The sequence below is a fragment of the Trachinotus anak genome, unplaced genomic scaffold (genome assembly GCF_046630095.1).
Source record: "Trachinotus anak isolate AG129_WGS33_773 ecotype Australia unplaced genomic scaffold, CSIRO_AGI_Tana_v1 ptg000004l, whole genome shotgun sequence".
NCBI classification, from domain to species: Eukaryota; Metazoa; Chordata; class Actinopteri; order Carangiformes; family Carangidae; genus Trachinotus; species Trachinotus anak.
In genome coordinates this window covers 13,115,020-13,127,500 of record NW_027273855.1, presented here as the reverse complement: position 1 = coordinate 13,127,500, position 12,481 = coordinate 13,115,020, and the positions used below count along the sequence as shown (strand labels likewise).

The following is a 12,481-nucleotide window of genomic DNA, read 5'->3' as shown; positions in this document are numbered from 1 at the left end:
TCTGAGGCCTTAGAAAGACTCATTTTCTAATTTGATAAAAAAAATATTTTTGAGGTTGAGCACCCAGTTATACATCTTTTGTCTTTTTTTTTTGATAATTCTTTTTTATTATTTGGTTGTTGTGGAATTGTCATTCCTACAGATCTGATTTCTGAATGTATTAATAGCTTAACATTGTGCACTCACATTTGTAAAAGACAAAAAAGGCTAATATGGATGGAAAATGTCTTGGTCCCAGCAGCAGTCACAGGTGGCTGTCCACTGGTAATGACTGTAGTTGGCTGAGCTGAGCAGGGGGGAGTGTTGGGTTTGGGTAAGAGACAGTCAGCCTTCAGAGTGCAGGACAGATTGCAGACAGAGCTGCTCCCAGTCTGCTGAGAGATGACATTTTCTGCTGATGTCGCCCTTTTTCCTCAGCCTTCAGCAGCTCTCACTGCACTTAATTTGGTGTTGAGCGCAAACTCAGCCCATTCTGGGCCATATGAAACATTTTTTCTCATCTTCCTAAAAATGACCATCTTGCTTTTCTGAAGTTCATTTCTAGTCGAAAATATTGAGTACATGTTTGTCAGGGTTGGTTCTTTCAATTGTGTGTGAGTATTGAGAATGATTATAAGTAATTTGTTTATCACTGATGAGTTTTAAGCTGACATGTTTGCCCACTTTTTTAACAGTTCTGCATATGATATGAAGAGTGGTTTGAAGGTCGCTGTGAAGAAGCTCTCTCGGCCGTTTCAGTCCATCATTCATGCCAAGAGAACATACAGAGAGTTGCGGTTGCTTAAGCACATGAAACATGAAAACGTGAGTTGTCTCTCTTCCTTTTGTTTTCTCTGATGTTGAACAGGCTTAAAAAAAACTGCTTGCGTTTGGTTGTGCAATGCCTCACAATGTGTTGGGGCAAAAGAAAATCTGCAGCTTAATTTAAGATTTTAGCTGCCTGTTGTTGACGTTAACTTGACAATGGTTTCCATATTTTTGCAGGTGATTGGCCTCCTAGATGTCTTTACCCCGGCTACATCTCTGAAGGAATTCACTGATGTGTAAGTTGACCTTGTTTGTTTAAAAAAGCTACCTTAACCCCAAGTTTCCCTCTCTGTGCACTTTGTCTTGGGGTCAGGGTGTCACCTCAACAACACTTGTGCATAATTTAACAACAGTGTTCAACAAACTGCAGCAAGTTTCTCAGCAGCAGACAATCCTAGTTTTGTCTGGGAAACACCTGGAGGCAGGCCAGCAGGCCAAACACAGTGGAATACTTCAGAGACTGTCTACTCTGTTAGTTATTCTCTGTCAGGCTGCGACAAGAGTCATTTCGCCACCAGCTTCCTCCCCTATGTTTCCTGGTTTCTGGCTTTGTCACACGCATTGCAACTGATTTGCTGCTGGCAAACAGGTAGTGTATTATTTGTTGATGTTGAAAGTTGTTAGAAATGGGAAGTGGACAACTAGACAGTGACTCATTCCTCAAATGTGTGTGCTGCCTCCCCCGTCGTGTTTGGAATCTCAGATCTTTCCTCTTCCCTGCACACTGACAAAGTTGTCTCAAAATCAAATTGTGACAGTTTTCAGTCAACACCCGACATAAGAATATACCTCAGCTGAGAACTTGGAGAAGTTTTTCCCACATGGAAAATTATTCCTGCACGTTTGACTCATCCTAACTATTTTGGAGCGGTGGACAGTGCTGCAGTCAGTGACCCATTTCATATCTAAAGCCATGCCTAACAACATTAGCCACATTATGTCTAATACCTAATGTGCATGTCATTTAGTTTGTGTGGAAACCCACATAAATACTGGGAGAATATGTAGACTCCCAAGACCAGAAACAAGGGACTACTAGTTCTGAGGCTAGATGACAACGTCCCCTAATTTTTAACTGGGGAAAATTGCAAGGACTGCTATACTGAAAATAATGCACATTTGACCTTCTACAGAGGAGGATATACAATAGGTGTTTATTTAAGGACCTTAAATAAGGATTTCAGAACCTTTGCAAGTAGTTCGGTATATGTGGATCAGTTATATTCAATTGTGCTAGGAAGTCATTTATGCCACATAAATACTACAAAGTTTATGAGGATGTCTGTGAGTGTGTTCAGAAATCCAGGGTTCCCCTCAGATAAGTGCTTCGCTGAGGTGTTGAGTGTCTTAGATCCTTGACTCATGATTTTAGTTTGAAGATGACAGCCAGTCGTGAATATATGGCATTTCTGTTAAGGTAAATATTTTATGTGCATATGTGTAATGGAAATCAAACTATTACTCACAGTCTCTGGTGGTCATCCAGAATTTGATTTCATAATAGTATATGTATTTATGTAAAAAACAAAAATTTAGTGTGGTGAAGTTTTCCTCTTTCCCTCAGTCATCTCCTTTAGCAGTTTCTCTCTTATGTTGTGTGTCTACGTGGCCTTTTCATATCTGACATGAAAATTGAACTGCAGTAAGAATTGATATCTTTGTGAATTAGTAGGCAGGTCAAACTCTGTTTCCAGCCCTTGTCAGAGTACCACTGCATATGTTTAAAAAAAACAAGTTGTGTAAAGCTGTCTGTGGCTCCAAAGGAGCTGTGTGAAGTCAGATAAATTTCCTAATCTATGCTTGAGGGTAGAGGCTCCAGGCTACATAAACTCTACTAGTGTAACACGCCCGAATCTCTGACTGTCAGTGGTTGAGCTACATTATGGGTAATGTAGGAGCCAGGTTTTCATAAGGAAGAAGACTATGTGGAATAAGAAAGATGATAACTGTGTTTCTGCTCTATTTATTTTGATCCTTTTTTAAAATAAGACAGTGTGACAGAAATGCATTACTTGTACAGTGCACTTTGAATATGCAGCAGTTTTGCAGAATGGTAATGTATCCCTAGTGGAACAGAGAAATATACTGGAACTCTTCCCTCACACTTTTTGTAACAGTGACTGTCTGCAGTTGAAATGGAAAGTTGTTCTGTCAAGATGCCCCACCCTCCTCCCCCATTAGTCTAATGTCATGGTGGACTAAAGGCAATACAAGGTCACACATGTAGACTGTGTGTTGACTGGAGTCCTGACGTGTGGAGGCAGAAACTTGTCTTGCACTACATAGAAGAATAAATCTTGAGTCATATGTTGTCAGAGGGAAATATGACTCTCTTTATGTGCACATCTGCTGGAAGATTAGAAATGTTCTGCATGCAGTGTGATATCCAGGAAAAATCTCAGCTATGCAGGTGCTGTAAGTGTGGTTCCCCCTCAGCTCTAAAAATAGAGAGGAGTCACAACGTTGCAGTAAGGTTCCTCACAGCTCCAGCCGTGCTCCTGTTCCTATAGGAGAGCGGAAAACAGAGGTGACTATTTATATCCCCTATTTTCCAAGGCGGGTGAACTTTATAGAGTGTCTGTGTCCCTGTGTGTGCTGCTGACAACAAGTTCAAGCATAACCAGGGGCCATATTACAGAAACCTCTTAACTTGCAGATCCTATCTTGTACGTTTGGTAATCATGGTAAATGGAGTTAAAAAAGCAATTTCAGATGAATAGTGCTTAAAGTCAATGCTCCTATCCTAACTTGAGATAGTTAAGATACGTATATTGCACAAGCTTCCTATCTTCCCCAAATCCTAAATAAACTCTCCTAACTTAATATATGTATGGATAACCATTAACTTGTCCTAACTTTCACTTTTCCACCACTTGGCTAACTTGTTAAATCCATATGGCTGCTCTTTATTTCTTTTACACAAACGTTTGATGCCAGATACAGCAGAGTCTGTCCACTATCTTAGCCCATTCTCTCTTATCTCCCAAATTAGCATTGTTTTCCTAAAAGAACATCTTGGATTTTTCTACAGACATTACCAACAGTTTTAACTCATGTCTCTGTCTTGAAGTTAAGTGCCCCTTGTTCTTTTTTGTTCCATTTCTTTGTACATTTCAATGATAAATGTAATGTGTTATAAAAATACTTCAGCAAGATGAGATGAGAAAAGTCGCATCAGTTGCTAGGTAACAGACATACAGACAGACAGTTCGTAACTGATATTGGACTGAGGATTTAGGATTTCCTTACCCGAGATAAGATAGGATGACGTAAAAATAAGATAGGATTCCTAAAGTCAGTTAGGAAAAATTCTATCTTTATACTCTTCCTGTCTTAATTTATGATTTAAGATGGGAAGTTTCTGTAATACAGCCCCAGATGCTATGTAAAAGTATTCATAAAATTGGTATTTGTTGAGCAGCAGACTGATGAAGCAGCAAATGGCTCTGTGTTTTGGCTGCAAAAGTGCCACTGTAGCATCCTGCTCTTGCCTTGCTCCATAAGTGCTATTTGGGCATTTTAAACAGCTCTGGGATTAGATTTGAATTATGCACTGATGTGGTCCCATTAAGCCCATTTATCTGGGTGTGCTGTTAAATGACGTTCCATTTGTAAAGGGCTCGGCCTTTCAGTGCCTCTGGAGAGAATTAAGAGTGAAAAGAAGTAGCAGCTAAACCGGTTTAAGCTCACAAAGCCATATGGGAAATTAGTTTCAGCATGCAAACAACTCTGGAAAAATGGTTTGAAGTGTAAATGTATTCATTTATGTACACATGGCTTTTTATGAGGTGGAGAAAAACATTGATACACCCTCTGATATTTGTGTCTGACTGCCATCTTTTCTGATTGGTAGGTATCTCGTGACTCACCTAATGGGGGCAGATCTCAACAACATAGTGAAATGTCAGAAGCTCACAGATGACCATGTGCAGTTTCTCATATACCAGATCCTCCGAGGGTTAAAGGTGAGGTTATTAAGGAATAGTTTGACATTTTGGAAAATATGCATATTTGTATTCTTGCTGGTAGCTGGAATAGAATATAAGATTGATACCACTCTCATATCTGCTTATCTTATCAGAAAGACTAGTGTCCTGGTCCCTGTTCTTTGTATGTGGTCAACTGCCTTTTCCAGGTTATAATGATGATTATGTGACCAAGTCAGTGATAGCTGTGGCCAGAGGCATTATGTTTTCAGGTTGTCTGTCTGTCTGTCCCAGTCTCATGACTGTGATATATCAGTAATGCCATATGTCCATGGAGCTATAGCCCCAGTGCATGCTGGGAGGATTCTCTACACACCTACCTCATGTACTTGCAATCACATGATCAGCACTCAACCAGTCATACGAAAGCAGCTCTTTTCACCTTTAATTCAAAATAAGAGCGCACTGTTTGTTAAGATAGCCTCATTCAGGATCAAAAAATCAAGGCTCAAACTACTGAACCAAATTAGCTGGTTGAGAATAAAGCCCAGGTCTTAGCCCAGTGCCCTGTCTGTGCTGGTTGTCTGGCAACCTCACAGTGACAGCAAGAACACAGAAAGTCAATGTGCCTGGCCAAGAAACTGTTCAGCAAATAACCACCTTTTTAAAATTACAACTTGAAGTTTTAATACTCACTGTTTTTTTTTTTTGTTTTTTTTTTGTACATACTAAACAAACAAGATTAATTTGTGAGCTGCTTCTGTTTCCCCTTGTTTCCAGTCTTCATGCTAAGCTAACATCTTCTGCCTGTAGCTCCACACAGACAGACATGAAAGTGGTATCAGTCCTCTCATCTAACTATTCCACAAAAGGTAGATCTGTTCATCTAAGCTGTCCTATGAATGATCATTGGACGTCTGAGTGATTTTTACATCGTACTGCAGTGCCGCTGACATTTTTGCAGTGGTTAATCACTACTTAAGCTGATGCTGTCATTTAATGCACATGTTCTCCACAATCTCTCTCCAGTATATCCACTCAGCAGACATCATTCATAGAGTAAGTGCCTGACAAATGTCACTTTGTCTTTTACCCCGATGGGGTGGGGGTGAGAGGGTTGAGTCGGGCTTGTGCAAACACTGAAGGGAAGTCGTAAAGAGGACCTTTGACTTCATGGTGTTAATGATGTACACTGTACAATTTTAATGTTAACAAGAAAGGAACAGATTTGTTTTTATTCATGAAATGCATTAATATTTATCCCGAGCAAGATTACAGATGTACTGTGTATCCATAATTATGGTTATCACCTAAATCTAGATTACACAAATTCACATTTATGGCTTTCCCCCCTTCAGGATTTGAAACCTAGTAACCTGGCGGTGAATGAAGACTGTGAGCTGAAGGTCAGTGAACTGATGTTCTCATTTAAAACACCAGTTTATCCTGAATCTTCCCACAAATGTGAATATTTTGCAAACAACTCTGCTTTGTTGCACTTAAACTGCTCTCAGATTTTGGACTTTGGTTTGGCGCGGCACACTGATGATGAGATGACCGGTTATGTGGCCACCCGCTGGTATCGAGCCCCAGAGATCATGCTGAACTGGATGCATTACAACATGACAGGTATAGCCAGTCTGATACAAGATTTTTGAGAATTCTTTTTTAACAATTGCAACTAAGAAATGTGGTGGGAAGGAAATTTTACAATTGCGAAAATAAATGTCACTATCCTCTGGTGGACAAACTACAGAACTGTGATACAGTTTCAGATCATGTCTTCAGCATTTCTGTGTCTCAGTTTCGTCTTATTTATCGGCGGACATATATTTTGATACTGATATGTCTGCACTGAACTAATATCAGCTGATTTATTTTTTGAAAAAGCTCATTTGAAATTGTGACCATCTTTATGTATACATCATGATAGAAGAGTTTTTCATCAAGCAAATCTTTATGTTTGTGTTCTTCTTTTCTGTGTTTCAGTGGATATTTGGTCAGTGGGATGTATAATGGCAGAACTCCTCACTGGAAGAACTCTGTTTCCTGGTACTGACCGTATCCTTTTCATTTGAGAGTACAGTATGTACAGAGCTCACATAGGCGGGGGAGACTCTGACATAGCATTTGCATAACAAATCAAACAGGCTTAATGCACACCGACTTTGTTGTGGAAGTACTGATTTATGATGTTTTTTTGCAGGCACAGTAGCAGAAGTTGATGTGTTGTGTCCACTTATTAAAACCTGCTTTTCTGCTTTTCTTTTCCAACATGACGCTGCTTGAGTCACCTTTGTATTAAACATGTAACACACACAGTACCTGTTTCCACACTTCCCTCTGGCTGGACACATACTCTCTGCTGTAATGTTTCTACGGGCGTGCTTCAACTCTTCCTACACTGTCAGTATGCATGGTTGGCTCAGGTCCACGTTCTGCCTGCACCACTTCCATTGTTTGTATGGTCCTATCAATCTGCAGTCTGTGCTTAAAATTGTTTATCTTTCTCTCCCCCTGCCCGTCTTTTCAGACTAACGGCTGTGTAAGTAGGTGTACAACTGGGCTGTCCACTGCCTTCACTCTTTTCCTATTGTAAGCTGTCATTATGAAATTTGTTCTTTTTCCACAGGTTCAAATACTCCCTCTCTCTGCTCTTCTCTGTGTGAAACAAAGTAAATATAGTAAAACATGGTTTTGAAGTGATACAAACTTCACAAGGAGGTCAGATTAGAAGTTTTCCCCCGTCCAGCATCTGGTCTTCCTTTACCGTGTGCTTGTAGACATTGATCAGTTGAAGCTAATCATGCTGCTCGTCGGAACACCAGGGCCCGAGCTCTTGATGAAAATATCTTCAGAGTCTGTGAGTTCACAAAATTATGCAAGGTTTTTCTCTAACTGGTTTTCTGCTCTAAACCTGCCACTCTGCTGTACAGCAATTTGATACAGCTGCTTTCTAAATGACAGCATGTTTTCCATCCTTGAGCTTCATGGGTTTGAGACTTGCTTTTTGCCTCTTCTAACTGAGTGAATAAAATGGTGTTTGCTGTGAGTTTATTGTGGCACAGGCGATTGGTTGCTGGCTTTCACTGACTGACTGCAATGCAAAGTACTGTGTTGTTTCTTTCCTTTCAATCTGACAGTCCCTCCTCTTAACTTTTGTGATACATTGTGCTTCAAAGCTTTGAAGTTTGCTTTTCAGCATAACATTGTAGTGCATCTAGAGTTTAGCCTGACAGTGTTAGGTTGAGAAGCAGCTTCTTAACCAGCTCTGCTCTTTCGCTATACTCCCCTTGACACAAGCTTCATAGATATAAACCAGCTTCAGCAGATAATGCGTTTGACAGGAACGCCCCCAGCATCTCTAATAAGCAGGATGCCCAGCCATGAGGTGAGCAGGATCCACAGTTGCTCTCTTTAGACCAGACAGCAGACGGGGGTGGGAGGACAGTCGGACCTGCTGCAACGCACTTTCCCTTTTTTGTTTTTTAAAGCTACACAGCTCTTGGCTCAGTATCTTGTATTTATGTTGTGTTATCAAAAGATACTATGATAATGTTACAGATGTATCCATATATACACTATAACATTGTATTATAGCTTATCTGTAAGAAATAAAGCAAACCATGTTTTACTGGCCACACTGCTAACAGCATAGGACTGAAAGGACCACTACTTAGGTCAAGTGGGGTGTAAGGAGCTGAACGGCCACTATGGGCTAGTCTTAGGGGTTAAAGGTCTTGGTTTTCCAGTTTAATCACAGTATTTGTGTGGTATCTGGCACGCTTGTTGCATGTGACTGTACTGATTGCCACAAGTAGCCCCAAACTTGTGTGGTAAACACATTTCTGTGTGAAAATATCTTTTTAGAGTTAAACATGCACACTGTGCAATAGCTAGGCTTACTGTTGGTGATACAGTAGCTACTAACAGCATTTTCTGAGTTAAAGATTCTTCCTTCTGTAGTTTTTTCTCTGTCTCTGTTGCACAATTCTTGAAACTTTCAACATAGTTCCATATGACAGAGTAATTGTCAGTCTGCTAACTAAACCTTTCTTTTACACTGAGAGGGTACGTATCAGGACAGTTATGAATGGTAAAATGTCTTCCTTTTTTTTTTTGTCAGTGTTGAGCCCTCACTCACACACCACACAAGCAGTTTTTCTATTTACAGGGTACTTGGTGCTCTTTTATTCTCCAAGAAAAATCATTATGTAAATTGGATATTAAAATTAACAATTACAGCGTAAACATTTTATTGTTAAACTGTGTAAATCAAACATGTTAAAAAGAACACTACACTACAATGTTTTCACTCCTGCAGCTCCTATTTCCTATATCACACTAAGACGTCTTACTGTTGCTAGGCAACATATCAGGGCTGTCAATCCCTTTTTGCCGCAAGCTACACGCAGCTATCAACAGCAGCTGTGCATGAGTTTTTGACTGGTTGTGTATCACTTCAGGCTGTCAGAAACCCCCAAAGAAAAACTTACCTGAAACTTGATCTGCCTCAACAGCATAAAGTATACACACATAGGGACACAAGAATACAAGTGAAATTCTTTTTTTCTTTTTTTTTTTTTTTCTTTTTTTTTTACACAAAAAGAAAAGGAAGACACTAAACCAATGAGTATAAGTATACTGCAAAGGGCTTCAGCTTTAAGACCAACATATCTTCTCTGTGTAGTATTAATAGTACATTCAGGGTTATGGGATACAGTACAGTCACAATTGTAGATAGAAATGTCGTAACTGAGCTGTAATGATTTGATGCAGTTGGCTACTTTGAATAGTGTCAGTAGCATGAAAGAATGTGAGCATTGTGAATACTGAATGTGGCCGACATGTTGCTGCTGGTGGGAGCTGACATTTGATTTACTGTATCTATTTTTCCAGGCCAGGAACTACATCAGCTCCTTGCCACACATGCCCAAGAGGAACTTTGCTGATGTGTTCATTGGTGCAAACCCACAAGGTAATACCAGAAAAAACAGGCTTTGCTAAACATCAGCTGTGCTGTTATGATGCAATCCTGGCTAACTGCAATCAGTTATTTATTTTGAAATTCCCCGTAATCTTTGTGAGGAATATTGGCTTAAAATGAAAACAACTCTGCATGACAGCACATTCGGATTTTTAATGAATCATATACTCCGTTTGAGATTCAGTTCTGTTGACATGTTTTTAAGCTGTGGACCTTTTGGAGAAAATGCTGGTTCTGGACACAGACAAGCGGATAACAGCAGCCGAGGCTCTTGCCCACCCCTACTTTGCTCAGTACCACGACCCAGACGATGAACCCGAGGCCGACCCGTACGACCAGAGCTTTGAGAGCCGTGAGCTGGAGCTTGAAGAATGGAAACGTACGTCCTTTTAAAAAAATAAAAATAAATTTTGACCGTGACCACTCATGAAATCTGTAAAACATGGAAGGGGAAATAATGTACAGTCAACAGTGGAGGAACCCTGATAGGTGCATTTTGTCATTTCTTGCAGGATTAACCTACGAGGAGGTGTGTAGTTTTGAGCCGCCTATCTTCGATGAGGATGAAATGGAGTAGTGAGACGTGCGACCCACATCAACCCCAGCGTCCGACAAATTTGTAACAACTTCATACATGCGCATTAGTGTTAAACTTTCAGACTCTTGTATCAGAGTGCCTACCAACCTTTGTAAGTCTTTATTAATTGAGAAAACATTCTCAATGACTAGCCTTTGGAAGGAGATCATTACCAGCGCAGGGAAGGGAGGAAGCTCGACCAGTTACCATTACTTTCATTTATGAACCACTAATGTTGATGGTCCGATGCTGGGAAATGTCACCTCTTGCCAATAGCTGAAATAATTTTATATTCTTCAGATATTTTTTAAATTCAGACTGTGATGACTCATCACTGTGACTCTGAGATGCTGAAACACCTGGACCTATAGCTGTGCTATTTTGTGTTCTAAATTTTCTATTGACTAACTTATGAATAAGCTTTTGTATCTATCAGTCAAAAAAAAAAAAGGAATACGCTAGTCTACCACTCACCCTGCCACGCTGTCACATATAGCACTGGGTCCCATGTATCTAAACATGATTTTTGATTCATTTATCACCATGATTGTCCCTGTATTTAAAGAGATGGCTTTGAAGGGTTTCCTATTTGTGACAGAAGTAGATTTTACAGAAGCTTTTAGATATGTGACAAATTAAGAATGTGCCTGCTCTGTGTAGTCACTGATCTTTAGTGTCCATCAACCAAATTTCACATGTTTTATGTTTATTTAGGTAGTTTAGATGCCCTGTGAGACTCTTACACATATTTTGGCTACACAGAAAAATCTGAGCCTCTACTGTTTAAGGACAGTGCTTTTCAACAAGAAACCGAAATATAAAAAAATAATCATGGGTACATGCTCTGCTCAAAAATATGTAAATATCTGTGCCATATTTTTTAAATCTTATTGTGGTTATGTTGTGAAGCAATCACTTTTAGCATGTACATCAGTTAAAGATTTTGTGTGCGTCTGCGAGAGTGTGTTGTTGGTTTACAGGAATTTTAAGTGTCATGCTGAAACCTTAAATAGAAATACTGCTTAAATGTGTAAAAGAGGGATTATAGATGTATTTATACTTTGTGGAGGTGGTATTTATAAACAGCAATTAAAAGATCCCGTAAACTATTTTCAGTCCAGCAGAGTAACTACTATCTTTAGTCCTTTGTTTAACAAAATAAAGACTTATTTTTAAGAGACACACGTTTTGTTAATTGTCTGTACAGCATGTTTTATATGCTTATTTTAAAACGTATTTTATCAACAGGGCCTACACTCAGTGGTTTCACTTGAGTATAAATGAATTCATGTGGATGATTTTGCTAAGAGGACAATTACTTTCACATTTTATATTTTTTGACTTTTTTCTCAACCACTCATGATTATGGCAAGTGTTGCCCTCGTTTGTGGACTGGAGCTCCAATAGTGATATTAATTTATCACAGGTGTATTGTTTTTTGACATGCAGACAAATTATGAGACAAACCTGAATAAATGACTGAACAATGCAGATGTTTCCACACGTGCACTGCATGGTACAGTAAGCAGCTAACATCCTATCATGCTCTGTGGCATGTGTAAAATTGCTGAGGAGGCCCAGCTCTGACTCTGATTTTGTATCAAGATGGCAAGAGGTAAGTGATGTAAGATCTAAGTGACTTTGAATGAGGGTTCATTGTTGGGGCATGGATGGCAGGAGCTTCAGTCACAGACTGCTCAACTGGCTGTGAAGTGACATGAGTAAATTTGGTTAGAAATTGTGCTCGACAGTGCACATTTGATGACTGTGATGCTTGTGCAACAGTGCGATATGTGACAAAACATAAGCAATTCTTGCTCAGTTGACATGAGAATGTCAATGGAGGATGTGATCAGACTGTCAGCAAGAACAGTCTGTCAACAGTTAATATAGAGAGGGATGTTACAGTAGGGCTGGAGTGCATAAACCCCTCATCACAAACATGAATACAAATTTGAGAGTTCAGTCGTGCAAAAACTGCAATAGATACTGCTCCACGGAGATGTGGAGAAAAAGTGATATAGTCAGATGAGTCATCATTCACCATATTCACCACAAGTGGGAAAGTACATGTGTGATGTACACCAAGAGGCAGACCTAAGTGCTAAACCCCAACAGTGGAGGGATCAGGTGGTTTGGTCATGAAGTGTGGGGTGGGGGGCAGTTCTGTGCACACCACTGCTA

At 39.8% G+C, this 12,481-nt stretch overlaps 1 protein-coding gene across 3 annotated transcripts in view; it reads left to right on the top strand.

The window, feature by feature from the left end:
* mapk14a (mitogen-activated protein kinase 14a) overlaps positions 1 to 11,477 on the top strand; it is a 14,176-nt gene extending 2,699 nt beyond the window's left edge. The window contains exons 2-12 of one of the 3 annotated variants that reach the window (XM_071476063.1): positions 675 to 804; positions 985 to 1,043; positions 4,661 to 4,772; positions 5,763 to 5,792; positions 6,092 to 6,139; positions 6,248 to 6,362; positions 6,723 to 6,794; positions 8,045 to 8,124; positions 9,633 to 9,711; positions 9,926 to 10,099; positions 10,233 to 11,477. In XM_071476063.1, coding sequence (XP_071332164.1) covers positions 675 to 804; positions 985 to 1,043; positions 4,661 to 4,772; positions 5,763 to 5,792; positions 6,092 to 6,139; positions 6,248 to 6,362; positions 6,723 to 6,794; positions 8,045 to 8,124; positions 9,633 to 9,711; positions 9,926 to 10,099; positions 10,233 to 10,297 — 964 coding nt within the window. In that variant the 3' untranslated portion in view covers positions 10,298 to 11,477. Of the gene's footprint in view, positions 1 to 674; positions 805 to 984; positions 1,044 to 4,660; positions 4,773 to 5,762; positions 5,793 to 6,091; positions 6,363 to 6,722; positions 6,795 to 7,516; positions 7,597 to 8,044; positions 8,125 to 9,632; positions 9,712 to 9,925; positions 10,100 to 10,232 lie in introns of all 3 variants that reach the window. The other 2 variants (XM_071476064.1, XM_071476062.1) reach the window with 2 other exon arrangements.
* Positions 11,478 to 12,481: the final 1,004 nt, after the last annotated feature.